This window comes from Pinus tabuliformis, chromosome 3_2 (genome assembly GCF_031772625.1).
Source record: "Pinus tabuliformis cultivar Carrire ecotype Pingquan chromosome 3_2, CPIR1, whole genome shotgun sequence".
Lineage (NCBI taxonomy): Eukaryota > Viridiplantae > Streptophyta > Pinopsida > Pinales > Pinaceae > Pinus > Pinus tabuliformis.
This window is the reverse complement of record NC_142302.1, coordinates 1,147,510,432-1,147,534,561: the sequence shown is the minus strand read 5'-3', so window position 1 is coordinate 1,147,534,561 and position 24,130 is coordinate 1,147,510,432. Positions and strand designations below refer to the sequence as shown.

The 24,130-nt window shown below is 36.5% G+C and overlaps 2 protein-coding genes and 1 long non-coding RNA gene across 3 annotated transcripts; 2 read left to right on the top strand and 1 right to left on the bottom strand.

Annotated features, from left to right (window-relative positions):
* The first annotated feature begins 860 nt into the window (after window positions 1-860).
* LOC149184775 (WAT1-related protein At5g47470-like) lies at window positions 861-4,318 on the top strand. Its single transcript, XM_089417702.1, has 7 exons — window positions 861-1,387; window positions 1,481-1,546; window positions 1,817-1,933; window positions 2,504-2,777; window positions 2,891-3,052; window positions 3,164-3,315; window positions 3,871-4,318. Exons 1-7 carry the CDS (start codon window positions 1,185-1,187, stop codon window positions 4,061-4,063), a joined length of 1,167 nt encoding a protein of 388 aa, XP_089273828.1. The 5' UTR covers window positions 861-1,184; the 3' UTR covers window positions 4,064-4,318.
* Window positions 4,319-5,163: 845 nt separating this feature from the next.
* On the top strand, window positions 5,164-7,579 carry LOC149184774 (uncharacterized). Its single transcript, XR_016257799.1, has 3 exons — window positions 5,164-6,602; window positions 6,682-6,725; window positions 6,825-7,579. It is a non-coding gene; the product is annotated as an uncharacterized LOC149184774 (long non-coding RNA).
* A 2,888-nt stretch (window positions 7,580-10,467) lies between these two features.
* LOC149184773 (uncharacterized) lies at window positions 10,468-11,543 on the bottom strand. The gene is made up of 4 exons (XM_089415441.1): window positions 11,467-11,543; window positions 11,192-11,245; window positions 10,911-11,092; window positions 10,468-10,778 (listed from the first exon to the last, which is right to left on the bottom strand). Exons 1-4 carry the CDS (start codon window positions 11,541-11,543, stop codon window positions 10,468-10,470), a joined length of 624 nt encoding a protein of 207 aa, XP_089271567.1.
* Between the last annotated feature and the right edge of the window lie 12,587 nt (window positions 11,544-24,130).

The window sequence follows — 24,130 nt, the reverse complement described above, 5'->3', positions numbered from 1 at the left end:
TCTTATCAGTTTTCATAATTCCATGGTTTGATGAATGAGAATACCTACCCCATTTTATGTTGATGTGTAATTACAAATCACTCTTATCAGTTTTCATAATTTCTATGATGTGATGAACCAGAATACCTACCTCATTTTATGTAGATGTGTAATTTTGTACATAAAAGAGGAGAAAATTTCTCCTCTAGTCTTAGCAAGGAAAACTGTTCTAATAAAAAAAATCCTGCACATGGATATGGACTCTGAATCAAATCACAAAAGCACTGTTATCACTTGTAATTTTCATGGGTCAATGAAACGAAACATGCTCGAACTGAATGAGACTACCCATGAATTTTATGGAGTTTAATTCTACACACAAACGAAAAAGCGATCCATCAATTTTATGAAGTTTAATTCTATACACAAACAACAAAGCGATCTCCTCCTCTGAATGCTCCACCCAATATGGAGGTTTAGTTGGAATTCCGTGTGCTGTTAAACAAAGTACAAAATGGGTGTTGTCAGTCTTGTCATTTCCATGTACTGATTAATAGGGATGTGGTTAAGGTTAACATTAAGGTATTGTTTGGAGTTTTTATGGCAATCTGGTAAAACATTTTTTTTTTTTTTCAAATTTTGATTTTTAATTTTTGAAAATTCTGAACCATTTTTTTTTAAGGGGTTAAATTTTGATTTTTAATCCTTTAAAATTCTGAAAAACTAACCTTATGTAAAAGTCATTGTAATTCTAATAAATTTACTGAATTCAAAACCAATTCCACATCAAAATTATACCAGAGAAAACTCCAAAATATATAACAGGTAGACTACCGGATAGGTTAATAAATTTTCTGGGTGTGTTTACAGGTTTGATGAGCGAAGGGTAGGGTAATCACGTGTTCTGCGTTGACTGATTGGCAACGTTGTTTAGTTGTTATATAAGTTGATGTGTTTGGCATCTCCTCCACAGGAATTTCAAACTTCTGAATTCAACTACCACAAAATCCAATTACCATCATGGATTCATCAGTGGTATTGTTTGCAGAATACTATACCAGGCCTTCAATTCTTCATGCACGGGATTCGTACCTTCATGGAGTTTGCTTCTAACCTTTCTTCTCCAACCAAAAAAAAACCCAGTTTTGGTTGTGATCTGTAACATAACAATTGGGGAAATTGAATTGAAGAAAATCTGATCAAAAATGTATACCATCAAACGCCCTTCCTGCAGTCTGGAAGTGTTGGGCATCTATGTCTCCTTGGTGGGTGTCCAGATTTGTTATGCAGTGGTCGGTGTTCTAATGGGAAAGGAGTTATCAAGGGGGGTGAGTCCTCTGGCTTTCATTGTTTATTCCAATGGGGTTGGAGGACTGGTGTTGATTCCATTTGCATTTTTCTTTGAGAAGTAAGTATGGCCCCATTCTTTCATTTGATTTGATATTCCTTCCAGCTTTCAATTCCAGAACTTTCAAACCCATGGTTCGTGTTTGGAATGCAGGAAGAACCGGCCAACAACAGTGAGTTTAACTCTACTCGGACAGTTCTTTCTGGTGTCTCTTGGAGGGTGAGTTGAATATTTGAAAATTGAGTTCCATCTTCATTTAAATATCTTTTTGGTTTGGCCCATGGGCTTTTGAACCTTTATGGTTTACATCATATTTTAGAACAAGCCCATCGCCAATTTAACTATTAGGGAACTATCATAAATAAGATTCGCATAAACATTTTGTGCTCTGTCGGTTTGTTACAGTGTCTGTGCGTTTCAGGCTACTATTAGTGAACTATCATAAATGAGATTCTCATAAACATTTTGTGCTCTGTTGGTTTGTTACAGTGTCTGTGGGTTTCAGGCTTTTTTGCTGATGGGATTGAGGGATACCTCTCCTGCCTTTGCTTCGGCCATGCCCAACTTGGCCCCCGCCCTTATATTCATACTGGCATGGGCTTTGGGGTCAGTACTTGTACTTCTAATTCACTGATTCTATTTCATATTTCGCAAGATTGAATGGAGCTGTACTGGTAATCTTTGTCCAGACTCCATACCCATTCACCTGGATAGAATGTAAAGTTGGTCAAATTAACAATTTTTTCTGAAATTAACAAATTGGGTATGTTGAGATGAAGATACTGGGTTTTTTTCTCCATTTCTTTTACAAACTTATTGGAATGAGCAATTTTTCTTTTACAACTAAAAATTTAAGCAAAGTTGAAAAGAGTTTGTTTTTCACTAGGGCTGATTTGTTTCATTTACATGATTAACTAGTTATTGTGATGTTTTATCTTATAACTGTTTAAACTGGAAGGAGATTATAACTGTTCACATAGTTGAAATTTGGAGGAGATTCTTTCATTTAGGTTAATGAAATGAAACTCTGAACAATTTATTTTGATTTAGGTTACTAATGGTCAACAAATTATTTTGAGCTTATAATTGCTCACATATTTGATGCTTTCATTTGGAGTTGATTACATCATTTAGATTTATTATGACTAGAATCTAATGTGAGTGTCAAATGTGTAGGATGGAGAAAGTAGACGTTATGTGTATTCGCAGCAGAGCCAAAATTCTGGGAACTGTAATTTGTGTGGGTGGAGCAATGGCTATGAGTTTCCTTCAAGGTCCTACTCTAGCCCAACTCTGGCCTCTGTGGGGACAATCAACATCAGTTTCCAACACTAATACAGTACACCTAGTGGAAACCATTCTACACGAGGGAGATTCAGGCAACCAGATTAGAGGGTGTATTTACCTTATCTCAGCAGTGATAATGTTATCCACTACCATGATATTGCAGGTCTCCCTACCACCTTGCATATTAAATTGATACCCAATTATAACCCTTTTCTGTATTTAGAAGTTTCAGAGCTCCCCACCCAATCAAATATATGATTATAATTTCATGTGCAGGTTGAGACATTGAAGAAATTTCCAGCCACACTATCCCTTACATCAATTACTGCCATTCTAGGCTCCATCCAAACTGCTGTCCTAGTAGCGATTCTTGACAGAGGCATCATTCCAACATCATGGATAATGGATAGGGCTGGGATTTTGACTGTGCTCGCTGCAGTAAGTCTACATACATGAATGATGTTCTTCCTCAATTTTCCCAGCCATGAATTACTTAAATTTTTGTTAGGTGGTTAAGCTGATTTGTGGAAGATTTATTCAATTTGGCAGGGAATCATATTCAATGCAATGGCATTTCCATTACAGTTATGGTGTTTGCAGAAACGAGGGCCAGTATTCGTTACAGTATTCAGCCCAGTGTCTACCGTGTGCTCAGCGATTTTATCATCTATAGTTCTGGGAGACACGCTGCGTCTGGGAAGGTGGGTGGTTTGTTATATTCTCAAATATTCAATTAGGTGGTTGGTTTGTTATATTTTCAAATATTCAATTTGTGTTAGAGTGGTTCAGGTGAATTTAAATTTGATTAGATAAAGTTATTAGTTGTTTTTGGGTAATGAGAATCCATGGTTTTGTCCATAGTATTTATATGGAATATGGTATATTTTTTAAGTCTTCAATTTCTGTTAGAGTGGTTCAAGTAAATTTGATTAGGTAAAGTTATCAGCTATTTTGGGGTTCATGTGAACCCATAATTTTGTCCATGGTATTCATGTGGAATATAGCCTATTTAAAAACAGAAAGATTCCATGAGTGAAAGAAATTAACATGGAGGCTTTTAGCTTTTAAATAGGTTATATTCCACAGGAATATCATGGGCCAAACCATAAATTGGACCCTGAAAACTACTTAACTAAATCAAGTTTACCAGAACCACCCTAACAATTTACATTAAATTTATTATTTCTTCTCTCATTCTGCCTACAAATTTACAAAATTAATTAACTGAAATGCTTGATTTTCCTGCACTGGAACAGTTTGATGGGCGTGATTCTTATATTCATTGGTCTCTACCTTTTTCTGTGGGGCAAAAGCCAAGACGATGCTACCCAGATCAAAATATCTTCTGACGAAGAAGCAGATATAGCCATAGCAGCAGAAGGAGAAGAAAATCAGCACCCACCTCCTGCTTCTGAAGTAGTGGATGTGAAAACACCTTTACTACACTAATATTCTTGACATTTTGTTGAAAAATTGCAATGTTTGTAATAAACACTTAGTCATTAACACAGTAGAATCGCTGAGAATTCCAACACTATAACACTATTGTGTATTATTGTCGGCTGTTCAATGCTAACGAGATTCACAGGTAATGTGGTTATCTGACAAATTAGACAAAAACCTATTGCACAGTTTGAAAAAAAACAGTACATATAAACTGTGAAAATGTACATTCTGAAATCTTCTTGAGTCCTTACATTATCATGTGTATGATGTATGGTCAGTGAATGCTCACAGCTCACCAACTGCTGGTAAGTGGTAATTTGTAAAGCATTAACTACATTTTGAAATCTTTTTAATGAATCATTATCATTAACTACATTATCATTTGAATCATTTCTGATGAATGCTGCTCACCACTTTATCAGGGTTCTACATGGATTAATTTCGATAAAGAGTTGGTTGCACCGATTTTGAATTTTTAAATTGAAATTGAAATTTTATGTGATTCTTTATCTAAATTTAGATGAAATTTTAAATCTTATATGCATATTCAGTAGTATAATAAAATTTTAAGAGTATGATTTAAAATGTAGTTTATTAAATTAATTAGGCATGTTGTAAACAAGTGCCATTCGCAGTGGCATGTTGTAGACCAGTATCATAGCAGTGGCTATGCTGCGATGTTGTAAACAAGTACCATAGTAGTGGCTATGTCCATGCTTTGTTAAATTGTATGGTATTATTTGCAACCTATTATTTATTGTATGGAGTTATTTGTAGTATATCATATTTCTTTTTGACTTATATATTGCTTTGTTAAATTGTATGTATTATTTGCAACCTATTATATATTTAGTTATTTGTAGTATATTATAATGGTTTTGATCAAACCAAAATGTAATTAAATTATATTTGTATATATGTGGGTTGAATAGTTGCTTTTCATTTAAATATATGTTACATTCATTTTTATTTGAAGGCAATTTTAAATTTTATAAGTTACATTTTGTTAAGATAAAGAATAAAAATGCAGCAAAATTTTAGAAATATATCTTATATAGGGAAACATTATGAGCTGAATTATTGTAACAGGAAGCGAGTTTTTGAACTTCAATTTATACTTTATTATTAATTATTTCAGCATTTACTAGTTGCCACAATGTATATAATCTGTAATTGAGTGGACCTCATGGTTAAGAGCAAGTGTATTTTCCTCAATAGATTACAAGTTCAAATCTAGAAGAGGGTAGAATATATATATTTTAAAAGAGAAATGTTTCAAGAAAAGTCTTTATGTAAAAATCACTAAAGACACAGACCATGGCAAACTCTTAAATAGAGAGCAATGTAGAGACCATAATTTAAAGTAATGCCTATATTTCAAAAATAATATTTAAATTATGATACTAATTTATTAATATATTAAAAACAAATATTATTAAGTAACCCAAACAGTTAGTTTTTGAAACATAATATTTAAATTATCATATTAATTTATTAAAAACAAATATTAATAAGTAACGACTATATTAAACAGCTAGTTTTTGAAAAATAATATTTAAATCAATTTATTAAAATCAATTATTAAAAAATAATCAAAGTCAAACTCCAAATAAAGAGGGAGGTCAAAAATTATAAAAAGGAGTCAAGACGTAGACAAGATCATTTAATAAATAAAATAAATTAATGGAGATAAAATAAATTAAAATTAAAATAATATATATATATATATATATATATAGAAAGAAAAATAATCAATAAATAAAAGAGAGTCAAAAATAAAATATGCCTTTGAGTCTCATTAAACAAATAACAAAAATACTAAAAAGAACAAAGAAAGAATAAGATTATAAATTAATTAAGAAAACATGAAGGATCAAGAATATAAACTCTAATGAAGAATAAATGATGAGTCCAACCCAGGTTATCACACCTCCCACAGTTATCAATGCGGGAATAAAGTGAAAATTAATAATGAACACTAGATTTGGTGTAAGGTTGATTCATCGCTGGTTGATTGTAATGATGTGGATTTGGTCCTTGGATCCCGCACTTGTGATTGGTACTTCCGACTTCGGTTATTTGACAAGTGTCCTCCCTTGGGATTCTCGAGCCTGCCTTGGTATGGGCGATCAAACCCTAACCTGAGTCATTTGCTTGCACATTCTTTCAATTTTGTGAGCTTTACGTTCTCCGTAGACTCTGGCGGTTTCAGTATGAGGTTTTGCTGTTATGTATTCTGGTTCAGGGTTTCAACCTGAAAATCTCTTCCCTTCATCCGGTAATAGCTTTGTCAACATGGTAGGTTCAGTCTTTGCCTGGTCTGTACTTATTTCTGATTGTTTACTGTGTATTTGTGGCTTGTTGTTACGTCTCTGCGCCTTTTTTTAGCATACGGTGTTAATGCCTGTAATTTCCATGGTCGTTGTGTTCTTCTGCTGGTTGGAACTATTCCAGGTAACAATCTTCTGGTTTCTAGTCGTCCTTCCTTGGGTCCGAGCAGAATGTGGTTGCAACTTTCTTCGGCTCCTTCGACATTCACAAGGTAAGTTCTCCTGGTTCCATGCTGTCAGTATTTACTCCTTTTCTCTTGGTCGACTAATGTCTCGGCTCCTTGCGAGTAGGGTGACTTTGTGGAACTGCTATGGCCGCAGCTTGCCTCTGTCAGGTAAGTTCTAGAGTTGGTTTTTTTTTTATTAGTCTGTATGCCCTCACTTCTCTTCGCTGTTCGATTCTTACATATCTTGTTAAATGGTTGTTGTTGCAGGTATGGCTACTCGAAGGGTTTCGATGCCTAGTGGTTCGTTTGCTCAGGCTAGACACGGGTAGTGTCGTTCTCTATTCTTTTGTTGCTTTCGTTCAACGCCTTAGGTTGGGGTTTGTTAAAGTCTGTGTGTCAATAGTTTGTTGAGTCGCCGACTATATACAGTCTCAGCTGTAGGTTTACACAGTCGTTCTTTTCTATTTGGTGGCTGTAGGTAGGCCGAGGGTTTCTAAACCCGTACTGTATCTTGTTCCAAATTTGTCATAGATTTCGGCATGGACTATATAATTGTTGAACGGGGTTTTTTTCGAACAATATATATATATATATATATAGAAATTTTGTTTTTCCCTTCAGACTTATTTTAAAAATGAAACTGTGGATGTCTGTTCTCTGGGCATACCTGGCAATGCTTGCACCTTATTACTTGTTTGGCATTCGCTTGTTCCGGCTCTTCGACGTTCACTTGTATGTTGTTTCGGGGACTGTAAGATTTGTTTTCGCAGCACGTCCTTTGAGTTATCTTTGTAACCTGTTTGATTTCGTTTGCTTGCTGGGACCAATGTAATTCAAGTCACATGTATGACCATATGCCTGTAAGATAGACTATAAACAGACTTGTACTGTACATAAAAATCGATGTAATGTCATATAAATAATTCAAACAACTTTTGGACGTTGGAGAGGAATGTGTGCACAGAAATTATAATTCTTTTTTCATTTCTCAAAAAGTCGAACCCTCAATTGTGTTTTGTTCCTCTTTTAAAAATGATTGTCAGGAACTGTTTTGGTTTTCCAACCGCTATTGGTTATATCTGATTAGTTACATCCGTTTAGTTACAGAACTATTATTGTCTTATAGCATTATTACAAAATTAAAACTAGCCGCTTAAAACATTTATTCTAATTAAGTCTAATTCTTGACCATTCCTATTTACTGTTCATTTATTAAATTAGACAACATAATCAAATAAAAGTAAAAGAAAAACAACCACATTATCCACTGGCAAATTACTCCTCTGTCCTCTTCAGAGACCAAACAACCTTCCTTTTGTCTTGACCTGTCAGCTAGATGCTCCTGCATCAGGCTCCCAGGGTAAGAAAAAGTCATGGCTCCATTCCATGAGCTCCTCCACAGAATAACCAGCCTTCTGTATCTGCGCCGCGTCGAGCCACGAACTGTCCTCAATTGGAATTTCTTCCACTTGACAAGGTATCGTAGATACTCCTTCCTGTGAGTCTTCTTGGCTACTTGGGTATCGAGAATCTTCTCGATCTCATGGGGCTGAACCGAAGGCATGTGCCTCATCCAAGAACTGTCTCCAACTTGGGTGTTCCGTTCTTGTCGTACCACACTGTCTTCCTCTGAGTTGGCAATATATGGGAATAGGTCTGCCACATTGAAAGTAGGGGATATGCCTATATCAGGTGGCAATTGTATTTCATAAGCATTGGCTGAGAACTTACGCAAAATTTTACAGGGACCAATCTTTTGAATTTTAGCTTATTATACGCGCCCTTAGGAAACCATTCTTTGCGTAAGTGTGCAAGGACTTTATCACCTATGTTAAATTGGACTTCTCACCGCTTTAAATCTGCCTGTTGTTTATATTTCTGCATGTTGACCTGCAACTTTAGCTTCACCCGTTCGTGTAGTTCACTCATCGCTTCAGCAAAATCTTCCCCGTCAACACTTCTCCGCTCTAATTTTCCCAAATCCTATAGTTCATGTATTCCCCGAGGATGCATGATGTACAGGATTTGAAATGGACTGTGTCCAATGCTACGATTTGGCGAATCTTTATAAGCGAATTTTGCCAAAGCGAGAGCACGATCCCATAACCGTGAATTTTCCCCAGTCAAACTTCATAACAAATTTGCCAAACTCCTGTTCACCACTTCCGCTTGTCCATCAGTCTGCGAATGATATGCAGAACTGAAGTTCAACTGTGCGTCCAACTTTTTCCACAGGGTGCGCCAAAAGTGTCCCGTGAATTTTACGTCCCTGTCAGAAATAATAGATCTAGGTAGGCCGTGTAATCTAACAATCTCCGTGAAAAACAGGTGAGCTACATGAGTGGCATCACTAGTTTTTCGACAAGGGATGAAATGCGCCATTTTTGAAAATATGTCTACCACCACCATCACTGAATCATATCCTCACTGTGTTCTAGGTAGTCCTAAGACAAAGTCAATGTTGACTGAGTCCCATGGTCTACTTGGAACATGTAGCGGCATGTAAAGTCCAGTGTTTTGACTATGTCCTTTCGCTAGTTGGCAGACTTTACACCTATTCACATACCGTTGTACATCCCTGCGCATTCTTGGCCAGTAATAGAAGTGTTCAAGCTGCTCCAGAGTTTTGTTTATGCCGAAATGACCGGCTAGACCCCCACTATGTTCCTCTCGTATAATATTTTCTCTCATCGAAAATAACTGTCCTCCTCTAAACAATAGTCCCTCCTGCAAGTTGTAGTCCAACCATGGACTTGTATTCCTCAGCACGGGATTCTGACAGGCTTCAAAGGCCTCTTTGAAGTTTGTGTCGATTTGGTACAAATCTTTTAAGTGTTCGAATCCCAACACATGTATTGTACTTTCCTGTAAGAGCAAGGCTCTTCTGCTCAATGCGTCTGCCACCTTATTGGCTTGCCCACTGATGTGTTTCAGCACAAAGGTGAAACTCTGCAGATACTCTACCCATTTGGCATGCTTGTGGTTCAATTTATGCTATTGCATTACATATTGCAGCGCTGAATTATCAGAAAATAATACAAACTCGTTCCCCAGCAGGTGGTGTCTCCAATGCTTTAAAGCTTGGACGACGGCATAAAATTCCTTGTCATACGAGGAATATTTATGCCTACTTTCGTTCAATTTCTCACTAAAAAATGTAACCGGTTTATCTTCCTGACTGAGCACAGCGCCAATGGCTATCCCACTTGCATCGCACCGAACCTGGAAACGCTTATTAAAATCTGGTAGCCTTAGAATCAGCCTCTCTGTAACCTTCCACTTCGGGAGCTGAAAGTTGTTCTCTGCTGCCTCGGTCCAACAGAAAGGCTGACCAGCCTTTTTGATGGTGTCTAACATAGGTGCACAGATCTCGCTAAAATTTCTTATGAACTTGCGATAAAAACTCGCCAGCCCGTGAAAGCTACATACCTCAAATAAGCTCTTCGATGACGGCCAATTAACGATTGTTGCGATCTTTTCTGGATCCATCTTCAATTCATTTTCTGCAATTACAAAGCCCACGTAAACTAGTTCTTTTTGCAGGAAAGTAAATTTCTTCAAGTTTATCAATAGTTTATTCTGCTGTAATTTCTCTAGCACTCTTTGAACATGCTGAAGGTTCTCTTCTTTCGTTCTGCTGAAAATCAAGATGTCATCAAGATATACTATCACAAACTTACCGATGAACTCTTTCAACATTTCATTCATCAACCTCATAAAATTACTAGGAGTGTTACTCAAACCGAACGGCATGACCAGCCACTCGTATAGCCCTTCATTGGTCTTGAAGGCTGCCTTCCACTCGTCTCCTTCTCTGATGATAGCCACTCTTCAGATCAATTTTCGTGAAATAAGTTGCCCCACTTAGACAATCCATCATATCGTCCATCCTTGGTAAGGGAAACCTGTATCAAATAGTGATTTTATTGATAGCCCACGAGTCCGTACACATCCGCCATTCTCCTCCCTTCTTAGGCGCGAGTACTATTGGTACCGCACAAGGGCTCAAGCTTTCTTTGATCAGCCCTTTGTCTAGCAACTCTTGCACCTGTTTCCTAATCTCTTCATTATCTTTCGGGCTCATCTGATATGCTGCTTTATTTGGTAGGCTCGCTCTGGGTATGAAATCGATATGATGGCTGATGCTCCTCTTGGGAGGCAACTTGTTCGGTAAATCATCAACTACAATGTCCTTGAATTCCTGTAACATCTCTTGAATCTCTGCAGGAAATTCAGACATTTCTGTGTGCAGCAGCATAGTCTTAGTTCTCCTTACGACAGCATAATTCACTTCGTTCTCCTCAATCTATTTAATAAACTATTTTCCACCTACTAACAACACTTTTGTCCCACTTGCTTCTGTTGTATCCTCTTCTTTGATGGGTATAAGCATATGCTTGACTCCATCTTTAACAAACTTATAGCAATTCGTCTTCCCATTGTGTACCACCTTCCGATCATACTGCCATGGTCTCCCCAGCAGTTTGTGACACACGTCCATTGGCATGATATTGCAGACAACCTTGTCCTTGTATCTGCCAATGTGAAATTCAACCTCGCATTGTTCATCAACTAATAGTTGGTGGCCTTTCTGCAGCCACGACACCTTGTAAGGTGTGGGGTGCTTAAGTCACCTCAATCCCAGCTTCTCCACCATCTCGGTGGCAACCAAATTATCTGTACTCCCACTGTATATGATCAATTTACAGCACTTTCCGTGTGATTTGCAAACTATCTGAAACAGTGCTTTCCGTTGGGTCTGCTCGGCATTTTCCTTGGCTGGCTTCAACAGTACTTTGTTTAGAACCAAGGCCTCCCCAGTTTCTGCCACATTTTCTGCTTCCTGGGGCAGTGCCTAAACTTCCTCGGGTTGTGCAAAAAATGTTCCCCTCTGGCCGGCTTGCTCTACTTCTGGGCATTCAAAAGATCTGTGCCCCCATTTGTGGCACCTGTAGCACTGGACGTTAGCTCCTCTTCCTCGGCCATTTCCTCTTCCTTGCTAGTATGGCCGACCTCCTCTCATGCTATCTCCTTTCTCTGTTATTCCTGAAGCCCTAGAGCTGCTGCCTTCTTCACTGTTACTGGCAGTTCTCCCTCTGCCGTAGGACTGCCCTCGTCCTCTGCCATTTCCCCGTCCTCTCCTATTATTCTGTTTTCTATTAATCTTTTCTTCAGCCTTTACAGCACTCTGAAAGGCTTCCTCTATGTTCCGTGGGGAAAGAATACTGATCTCATCCAATATTTCCAACCTCAAACCGTTCACGTATCTTGCTGTCTTCTCTGGAGTATCATCAGTATAACCAGCCCTCAAGTTCACACGGTAGAATTCTTCTGTATATTCTTTTACTGTCATGCCTTTCTGTCTTAAATTATGTACCTATCGGTAAAGCGCAACCTGATAGTCCTTAGGCAGAAATCTGCCTTTCAGCTTTGCCACCATCCTCGAGCACTTCCTTATCGGTAGCTTATTCATTCTCCTTCTGTCTGCTTGGACACTATCCCACCACAAGGCAGCGTGTCCCTTCAATTTGGTTGCAGTGAACTTGACTCTTTTGTCCTCACTGATCTCTTCGTTCTCAAAATACTTATCCAACTCGCTTATCCAGTCCAACAGGACTTCTGCGGACAGACTGCCATCATAGTTAGGAATTTCTGGTTTGGGCTTGCTACTAGCTAGCAGCACTGACCTCAACAATTTTATCTCTGGGGCTTCTTCATCTGATCCGTCTGTAGTAGCTACTGCCTCCTCCTCGCTGTCATCTCCAAGTTCTGGGTCTCTTCTCCTTCCTGCCTCCACTGCCTCTAAGCGAGCAGTAAGGGTCCTTATTTCTTCCCTCAAACCCTCATCTATTGCTCTGCGCACAACTCTTCCACGTCCTTGTCTTCCAACCTCCATATCCTAATTCTTTCAATTTCCTGCTCTGATACCACTTAATGAGTCCAGCCCACGTTATCACACCTCCCACAGTTATCAATGCGGGAATAAAGCGAAAATTAATAATGAACAGTAGATTTGGTGTAAGGTTGATTCGTCGGCGGTTGATTGTAATGATGTGGATTTGGTCCTTGGATCCTGCACTTGTGATTGGTACTTCCCGCTTCGGTTATTTGACAAGTGTCCTCCCTTGGGATTCTCGAGCCTGCCTTGGTATGGGCGATCAAACCCTAACCTGAGTCATTCACTTGCACATTCTTTCAGTTTTATGAGCTTTGCGTTCTCGGTAGACTCTGGAAGTTTCAGTATGAGGTTTTGCTGTTATGTATTCTGGTTTAGGGTTTCAATCTGAAAATCTCTTCCCTTCGTTCGGTAATAGCTCTGTCAACATGCTAGGTTCAGTCTTTGCCTGGTCTGTACTTATTTCTAGTTGTTTATTGTGTATTTGTGGCTTGTTGTTACGTCTTTGCGCCTTTTTTTAGCATACGGTGTTAATGCCTGTAATTTCCACGGTCGTTGTGTTCTTCTGCTGGTTGGAACTGTTCCAGGTAACAATCTTCTAGTTTCTAGTCGTCCTTCCTCGGGTCTAAGCAAAATGTGGTTGCAACTTTCTTCACCTCCTTCGACATTCACAAGGTAAGTTCTCCTGGTTCCATGCTGTCAGTATTTACTCCTTTTCTCTCGGTCGACTAATGTCTTAGCTCCTTGCGAGCAGGGTGACTTTGTGGAACTGCTATGGCCGCAGCTTGCCTCTGTCACGTAAGTTCTGGAGTTGGTTTTTTTTTTTTGTTAGTCTATATGCCCTCACTTCTCTTCGCTGTCTGATTCTTACATATCTTGTTAAATGGTTGTTGTTGCAGGTATGGCTACTCGAAGGGTTTCGATGCCTGGCGGTTCATTTGCTCCGGCTAGACACGGGTAGTGTCGTTCTCTGTTCTTTTGTTGCTTTCGTTCAACGCCTTAGGTTGGGGTTTGTTAAAGTCCGTGTGTCAATAGTTTGTTAAGCCACCGGCTGTATACAGTCTCGGCTGTAGGTTTACACAGTCGTTCTTTTCTATTTGGTGGCTGTAGGTAGGCCGAGGGTTTCTAAACCCGTACTGTATCTTGTTCCAAATTTGTCATAGATTTTGGCATGGACTGTATAATTGTTGAACGGGGTTTTTTTCGAACAATATATATATATATATGAATGAACAGAAATTTTGTTTTTCCCTTCGAACTTATTTTAAAAATGAAACTGTGGATGTTTGTTCTCTGGGCATACCTGGCAATGCTTGCACCTTATTACTTGTTTGGCATTCGGCTTGTTCCGGCTCTTCGACGTTCACTTGTATGTTGTTTCGGGGACTGTAAGATTTGTTTTCGCAGTACGTCCTTTGAGTTATCTTTGCAACCTGTCTGATTTTGTTTGCTTGTTGGGACCAATGTAATTCAAGTCACATTTATGACCATATGCCTGTAAGATAGACTATAAACAGACTTGTACTGCACATAAAAATCGATGTAATGTCATATAAATAATTCAAACAGCTTTTGGACGCTGGAGAGGAATGTGTGCACAGAAATTATAATTCTTTTTTCATTTCTCAAAAAGTCGAACCCTCAATTGTGTTCTGTTCCTCTTTTAAAAATGATTGTCAGAATTGTTTTGGTTTTCCAACCGTTGTTGCTTATATCTTATTAGTTACATCCGTTTAGTTACAAAACTATTATTGTCTTACAACATTATTACGAAAGTAAAACTAGATGCTTAAAACATTTATTCTAATTAACTCTAATTCTTGACCATTCCTATTTACTGTTCGTTTACTAAATTAGACAACATAATCAAATAAAAGTAAAAGAAAAACAACCACATTATCCACTGGCAAATTACTCCTCTGTCCTTTTCAGAGACCAAACAGCCTTCCTTTTGTCTTGACCTGTCAGCTAGATGCTCCTACATCAATAAACCAACAACAAATACTATAAAAAGGACATCAATACCTACTAGAAAAATAAGCAAACAAAATAAATGTTGATTTAATCATGTGATAAAGTAATTAAGATAACTTTGATTTGGTCATTAGTGTGTTTTATAAAATTAATATAAATTATAAAATATAAATTATTTCATTTTCCCAATATAAAACATTGAAAAGCATAAAAGCATAAAAATATTTAAAATCAACCACATTTGATGACAAAGTGACTAGAAAAAACACTTCAAACATGATTTAAATATTATAAATAATAAATTATTTCAGGAACATGATTTAAATATTTAAAAAAATAAATTATTTCATGAATATGATGTAAATATTATAACAAATACATTATTTCATGAATGTGATTTATATATTATAGCAAATAAATTATTTCATGAACATGGTTTAAATATTATAACAAATGAATTATTTCATTTGCTCTATGTACAACACATACTAACTAATTAATGATTGTCAACATTGAGTTCTTACTTATTCATTCATGGATTTAATCCTCATGATGAACTACAGAAATTGGTTAGAAACAATTCCAACAAACATGAATGCAATGTGATGACTCCGGAGGATAACACTACAGATAATATAAGAAACTTAGAAAATGTTTCACCGCATGTATACCTAACATTTTTAATATAAATTAACTTTAATTTTCTTTACAAATAATATAGAAAATTTAACCCAAAATCAACTAAATACTCAACAATCAATTAAATTAATTCTCTAAACTTATATTAATTTAATTTAATCAATTTTGTAAACATTATTCATATTAAATTTAAAATTATAATAATATTTAAATTAAATTAAATTATAAATAAATAAACTACATTATATTAAATAACATTTTTAATCTCTAATTTTTTAAAATTTCAAAAATTTCTCGTCTATATATTTTTTCTTAATTTTATTTCTTAGTTCTAATTCCTCCTATCATAATTCAAAAAAAAATAATAGAATTTAATTCTAATTAATAATCTGTCTCCCTTTGGTAATCAAAATAATCATGTATTTCATCTCTAATCGCTAATTCCCTTCATCTTTATATATACTTTGGTCATGCACTCTTCCTATCAATTGCTTCCTACCCCTGAATATGGGTGAAGTGTTCACAAGAAACATTCATGCCATTATACATTATATTATTTTAAACATCTTCTCATACATAAAATACTATTTTTATTAAAAAAAAATTATGTTTAATATTTAAAAGCCATAATAACTAATAAATAATATCACAACTTATAAAAGTAAATAGTGCCTAGCTAACATAATAAAGAACAATATGTTACATAATCTAATTAAAAATAATACATTTTAATTAATCAATTCTAAATTAAAATAAAATCTATAATATTTTTTAAAAATTAAACATGTAAATTTTATTTTTTATCAATTACAATAATATAGTATTTTTAAATATTTAATGTCTTAAAACTTTCAATAAAAACATTTAAATATCTAAAATTATAGATTTATTAAATTTATAAAAAATATTATTTGTTAAATAAAGATAATTTTGCATTGATTATTTGAAAATACATTAATTAAAATTCAAGTAAATTTTATTTTTGAAATATAATGTATAATACTTTAATGTTTAATAATATTAAAATATTAAATAAAACCGTATTATTGTTCAAAGTTATAGGTCAGGGGAAGTGTATGGAAGAATACAAAATATAAGATATTTTGTTGCATTTCATGTTATCCTGACTACTCAACAATATGATAGTTTTTTACTTTTTTCCTAGAAATTTTAAAAATATTTTAACATATTTATGTATAATATCTTTGATACAGATATTTTCTCTAAAACTAACATAGACATTCAAAATTTATTAATTACTTAATAATTTATTTATTTATTTTGGACTAAATCACGGGAAATTTAAACAATTGATCTTTTTGACAAAGAGTGCCTTAATATAACACTCATTCACCACCAATTCAAAATCCAATAAATTACTACTTATTTGAACTTGTACAAATTTAATCTAATCAATTTTTTAATCATTATTCACATTAAATATAGAATGATAAAAATACATAAATCAAATTAGAAAAATTACATAAACTATATTATATATTTTTACATATTCCTTTCCTTTTATTTGTAAAATATATTTTATCTTATTAAAAATAGTCCTTCCCTTATTTAAAGTGTATAATAATTATAAAAAACAAACAATTACCTACCCTAACTAAACAACTATATATTTTAATTAAAAAACAACTACTCAGTGATTTTACAAAAATATATAGTTTATTAAAATAATCCTTCCCTTATTTAAAATATATAATAATTAATAAATTATATCACAACCCAAAAAGGGAAAACAAGACTTTCCTACATAGCAAAACAACAATACATTTTAATTAAAAGCCACAACTACTGATCAATAATTTTACAATAATGTATATTTTTATATACAAGGGAGAAGGAAAAAGAGACCACCTCCTCAGTGTGTTTTGAATGTTCCACTGAATAAGAAAAGTTTGTTTAGTTGAAATTGTTTAGATATTGATAATGATTGCTAACCAAATTACATAATCATTGTTCTCAGTTGTCATAACCATATAGGTTGATGAATGAGACAATCCACCCAAAGGAGGGAAAATTTCTTTGAATTTCCACCTCTTTAGTTGAAATTTCTTACACAGTATTATTGACTATTAATCAAATTACAAATTATTGTTATCAATTTTCATAATTTCTATGGTATGATGAATGAGAATACCTACCATTTTATGTTGATGTATTATTAATCAAACTACAAATCACTCTTATCAGTTTTAATAATTTCCATAGTATTATGAATGAGAATACCTACCATTTTATGTTAATGTATTATTAATCAAACTACAAATCACTCTTATCAGTTTTCATAATTTCCATGATTTAATGAAAGAGAATACCTCCCTCATTTTATGTTGATGTGTAATTACAAATCACTCTTATCAGTTTTCATAATTTCTATGGTTTGATGATGTTGGACACCTAATCATCAGTGGGTTAGTGTGGAAGCCGAATAGACAAAGCAGTCCAAGAGACCTTGGGATGTGGAACCGAACGGTCACAATATGTACTATAAATGTAAATCATTTGTTAATAAAAATGTATCTCATGTTTTATCCTTCAGATTTCTCTGTTGCCCATGTGTGTTTAACATGGTATAAGAGCAGGCGAATTCTGGCCCTGCTCATATTTGAGTCATTGTTTTCTTGTGGCCTTTTGTTGTGTTTCTTTCACCAGACCTATGCATTGACCATTAATGTTATGTGGGTCGTGAACTCTCGGTGCAGTGATATTGCTGGTTGATTAATTCATGCGCTGGTGTTGAAGCTTTACTCGGAATAGAGCATTGAAATAGTGGTACACATTTTGAAGTTTATATGCCTGCTCCTAATCAAAACTCTATATATGTGTTGGTCTAAATATTTATATATGATTGAATTTGTTGTATATATTTGTGCTAGCATATGTATAATTTTTGGTGCGTTGAATGAATACCACAATGTGGTGTATGGAAAGCATTGAAATAGTGTGAGGTAGATGCGTTGGTCTTATTGAGCCAGATGCATTGGTCCATATTTAAATATGCAGCGTATGCCTTGGACTGTGGAATGTGGTTATAAATATGACCTCTGCTATGTGTTGAAGGCCGTGCAAAAACGTTGAGAGTTAAAAGTCCTGGCGCGTTGGCTCATTTCTGTTCAAGCTACCTACTCTGACCATTAATGTTATGTGCGTTGTGAAGTCTGGGTGCAATCATATTGCTCATTGATTCATGCGTTGGCATTGAGCTTGAAGTCTGAGCATAGTTCATGGCTTTTGAATGCATATATCTCCATGTGTTGGAATGGACAGTTGATTTTCCCTGTGTTGTGTCTCTGTACACCGGTCAAAGGAATTCAAAACGTTTTGAACATCCCTGTGCCTAGTGATCTCCATGTGTGTCAGTCATATGAAAAAAAAAAACGTAGTCGGTTGTTGCAGTTGTATTCTGCGTTGAATAAAGACCAATTTTAGCCATTATCCTGCCATCCCTGACATTCCTGACCTCTGAAATCCGCATGTCTCTATTTTTGGTGTCTGACTCACTATCCATACGTTGAACTGCCATACCAAAGTCTGCTTGCCTGTCTGACATGCTGTGTGCTGAACGCTGCTCATAACATTATCACGCTGCTTATTACATTATGACGCTGACCTGACATGCGTTGAACTATCCTGATGCTGCTCCTGCTTTCCCGACAGTGGAAACTGAATTCGCGTTAGGTTTTGATTTTTGTATTCCTTTCGCAACTCATCTAAGAATACAAAGAAAGCACTGGGAGGCCTTTTCAAGTTTCGAGTTTTGATGCTGCTCATTGTTCTCTATCCCTCTCCGAGAACTTGCAGCCATTAATTATCTGTAAGCGTGTCTGTGCATGCGTGGAGAATGAATGTCGCTCGTCGAGGTTGAATATGTTGCTATTTTCTACCCACAGTGCTGGTGAAAGCCGAGTTCAATTGCGACTATGTGTCCATTCTTTGTGCTAGTTCATTGAGTTTATATTGCGGTTTTGCTGAAGATGTATCAACAAAGACTGTCTTTCATTGACATTTCAAAACGGAAGGGGTCGGTGCTGGTGGCCAGAGGAATAGTCTAATTGAGGAGTTAATCAAGGTAGCAGAAGGCATTCGGCTCAACAACCAAATTGAATCCCTTTCTAAGATTGTAGATAGGGGAACGAATTTCTAATATCAAGAAGGTAGAATCACACTGAATATTAGTCCCAGAATATGGACGAAATCTACTTTTGATTGTGGGTGCAAACATTCCTTATAGAATATTTCTCTGAAGAGGCCGAGCTTATGTTAAATTGGTTGAGTTCTAAGATGTCAACAACACTCGGAGACCAAGTTCAGACTACCACTAGAGATTGAATTTTTGAACATGTCTGAATGGACAGGCCATTCTTCAAGTACGTAAATTCCAGAATTTAATTTTTGAAGCAACACTTCCACAATCAGGTCGTGTTGGACATATCAAACCTTGAAGGCCAACTTAGCTTCCAAACCAAGTTCATATTGCTTTCCTGGTCATCTTTCTCTGCTAGATAAGAGGGACGCATTGTTTCCAGCATAGCATTAAGCACTATCAGCAAGTTTATAAAGATCATTTTTGTCTTCTCTAAAAGAAAAAAAAAAAATTGGAGCAAATCCAAGGAGCCTGCATAGCAGCTATTTGCATAAAATCATTTAAATTTTGGTAAAGGAATCTACACAGGGCAAAGACACGAGCTATCACTATAGCTATAGTTTCTCCAAGTTTCCAGTCCTTCATTGCTACAGGACTTCACCTATAGGCTTAACTTTGGGCAAATTGATCGAGATCTCAAGTTGAGGAAAAGAGGACATTGTCTGTCCGTAGTTCATTTGGAGTCAAGGGGATTATTGATAAAGGGACATGGACTTGTCCTATAGCGAATCATGAACTAGTTGCAGAGTGGCACCTCTGGTAGCAGCGTACATCACTACAAATATCTTCATGCAATTATTACATAAAGTTGAAGTGGACTATTGTTTTCATGCAAATCTGGTATCTCAAATATTAAAACTCATTATAGTATCTGTCTACATATATATGCATTGTTTCCTTGATTCATTTGCTGCACATTTATAAAGGATATTGCTGTGTACTGTGAGTGGGTATTACTTTTCTGCACTGAGTAGTAGTTGTGATCAGTTTTTAAGGTGTAAATCAGACATTGAAAAAAAAATGGCCAGAATCAGTGAAGTATTAGAGTTCCTTAAAACTCTGATATTGTCTACTAATCATGATACATTAAAAGTCAGCAAAGTTTCTCTCACAGACATTCAAGTCTGTCTACAAAATGCACAAGAGAAAATTGATTTTTTGCAGCTTGAAACTCAGCTACAGCAAGAAGAATTAAAACAGAGGAGTCATCATTCTGAACATGTTTCTGTTCAGAACATTGAGACTGCAACCCATCAAAAGCAAGTCAATAATGTTACAGTTGGTTCAGATTTAGTACCCAATAAAGCAGAAATTGTACATGCAGATGCATAAACTCAGTCTGCACTTCCCAAGCCCATCATTAGACCTTGGGAATAGCTTGTCCACAACAAGCACAGAACTAGTCTTGGATATGACAAGGACTTGTCCTTTCATATTCCAGACTACGCCAAGCCAATTCAGTTTCAGAGTGTTGGATTCATTCATGACAGTTCACCTACTCCTCATGACAGTTCACCTCCAACTATTCTAGACTCTGCCCCTCTTCCACAGCAGCAGCAACAACAACAACAACAAATTGTGAAATGCCAATACTGTGACCGAGTTGGCCATTTGAAAGATCATTGTTTTGACCTTCATCCATGTAAGCACTGTCATAAAACCAGTCATTCTTCAAATAGATGCTTCAAAAACAAACGTCCTGCAAGAACAAAGATTCATCTTGGATGGATCACTTCTTGGCAATGGGCATCAACAGCGAAGAAGATATTCCAATCACATGTCAGAACCTGTTCCAGAATATTGAACAATCTTGCAATTGAGTTTTCTCCATCATCTCACCTTGTATTTGACAGGGGGGAAATGATGGTCATCTACAAGCTTCAAAGTTATATCAAGCGAGCCTGAGCCACAACCTGCCATACCAGAGTCAAAATTGTAGCTAGAGACAAAGATGCCCCTAATCATGCCTTTAGTTGGTAATCTTGGACACTTCCTCTAGCAGAAGACTTCAGCTTCTTGCCATTTTTGGAAGAATTCCAGGAACAAAATTGAGAACACTTCCTCTAGCAGAAGATTTCAGCTTCTTGCCAGTTTTGGAAGAGTTCCAGGAATTTCATTAAGAATTCCAGAGTTGTTGGTCATCCTTAAACCATCACAGGTTGAGACTTCCCTTTTCAGGTTAAAGTTCTCCTTTTTATGCGAGGTGAGACCTCCCTTTCATGGTTGAAGGTTTCCCTCTTCAAAACAATAGGAGCACTTCCTCTAGTAGAAGACTTCAGCTTCTTACCAGTTTTGGAAGAGTTCCGGGAACTGCACTAAGCGTTCCAGTGTTGGTGGTCATCCTTAAACCACCGCCCTTTTATACCAACATTTCACAGAGCACATTTAGCCTAGTGCTGCCATACATTTTTGCACATTTTGTATTACAGCTCTCTTCTTGGACTCATACATAACCCTTCGGATTAAGGGGGGGAATGTTGGACACCTAATCCTGAATGGGTTAGTGTGGAAGCCGAATAGACAAAGCAATCGAAGAGACCTTGGGATGTGGAACCCAACGGTCGCAATATGTACTATAAATGTAAATCATTTGTTAATAAAAATGTACTCTCATGTTTTATCCTTCATATTCCTCTATTGCCCATGTGTGTTTAACAAATGAAAGAGAATACCTACCTCATTTTATGTAGATGTGTAATTTTGTACATAAAAAGGAGTTTTCATAATTTCTATAGTTTGATGAAAGAGAATACCTACCTCATTTTATGTAGATGTGTAATTTTGTACATAAAAGAGGGGAAAATTTCTCTTCACATGGATATGGACTCTGAATCAAATCACAAAAGCATTGTTATCACTTGTAATTTTCATTGGTCAATGAAACGAAACATGCTCGGCCTGAACGAGACTACCCATCAATTTTATGAAGTTTAATTCTACACACAAACAAGAAAGCGATCCATCAATTTTATGAAGTTTAATTCTATACACAAACGAGAAAGCGATCTCCTCCTCTGAATGCTCCACCCAATATGGAGGTTTAGTTGGAATTCCGTGTGCTTTTAAACAAAGTACAAAATGGGTGTTGTCAATCTTGTCATTTCCATGTACTGATTAATGGGGATGTGGTTAAGGTTAATATTAAGGTGTTGTTTGGATTTTTTTGATGGGAATCTGTTAAAACAATTTTTTGGGTAAAATTTTGATTTTTTTATTTTTTAAAATTCTGAACCATTTTTTTGGGTAAATTTTGATTTTTAATTCTTTAAAATTCTGAAAAACTAACTTTATGTGAAAGTCATTGTAATTCGAATGAATTTACTAAATTCTTTTTTTTTTAATAAGTAAGAGACGAACTTTCTATTAATCAAAGTAAATTACATAATATACAGAGGGCCCTAGACAGTAGGGGCGGTGAAGAAGCTTACAGGACCGAAACAACCAAGCCAAAGAAACCCCCAAAATGACTCAACAACAATAAAAAGGAGATTCCATTGAGCAAACGGGTACAAGACCCATGCGCAACAGACCGACAACCCGAACAAACGTACAGCAAGCAACTAGCTCGAACAATCCCCGCTATTGAAGACAAGGGTCCGATCCAATGGCAAGCACGAATATCGCATGGCCAAGATGCTCGGGGATTAGCCGCGTGATGAGAGCGGTTTCCTCTCTACCCTCATTGCCACGCGTCACCTCCTGACTAGAATCACTTGCATTAACCAAAAAACCAAAAACCAACATAGTGCCGCGCGAAAACCATTCAAGGAAGTGGGATCTAGTTTTGTGGAGCGCTAGGCCCACAGAGGGTCCCACCGTGGACCATCGGGTCCGGTACCTTGAGCAACCCACACGACTAATCCCAACCATAGAAAGAAGCGGCCCGATCCAACGACCCACAGAGATATCATGTGTCCGAGATGCACGGAGGTTAACCGTGCGATGAGAGCGGTTTCCTGTCTCATCCCAACGCCACGTGTAACCCCCTGAGTGGAATCGCGTGCTTCTTCCACTAAACCAGATACCATTTGAAGCCCATGCGATAAACCACTTATGGTTTTGTGTTCATGGAATTGCCAAATGAAGACCATTCGTCCAATCCCGCCAGCCTTTCTGAGCTCGGCTTTTCGAAGCCATCCTCCTGGAGTCACCCACAGAAACCTGCTGAGCCATCTGAACCCAATAGTCCAATCTGTGTCATTGCCCGACTCGAAACCTTCATCCATCATCCGAAAGCCATGTAAGTTATGAAGAGTAACCATGATTAGAAAACGAAGACGGATTAGGCGATGTCATCCTCACCCCTGTCCTCTAGATCATCATTGTCCATCCATGAATCCCAATCTGAATTTACCAGCGTGAAATAATCCTCCCGCAGCTTTCTGGTAGGAAGCAACTCCCATGGATGCCAAGAGTCTCTATCCTTATTGGCCACTCCTTCATTGGCTAACCTATCTGCAAGCATATTTTTTTTCCTTCTAACATGAACAAATCTTATTGTTTTAAGGATTTGTAAGTGTGAGTGGATACGGTGAAAAACTTGCAGCAGCTTCCAATGCTTTGACACTTTGTCTGGCGAGGTTCCATTTTAAATCTTCTTGGCTACTTTGATGACCAATTCTGAATCTGCTTCAATGATAACATTCTATAAATTTGCCTCCACCAAGATCTCCAAACATTGGTCTAAAGCCAAAAGTTCAGCCATGTTATTGGTACCCTTTTCCAAGTGACCATGGAAAATATATTTTGTGTGCCCCTCAGGATCCTTGATGTCACCATCGAAACCAGCTTCCCCTGGATTTCCCTTAGAAGCTCCATCAATATTTACTTTGATGAAGCCCTGTGGAGGGGGCTGCCAACCCCTATCCCCAAAGTTTATTACTCTCACTTCCTTCTTTATTCCTT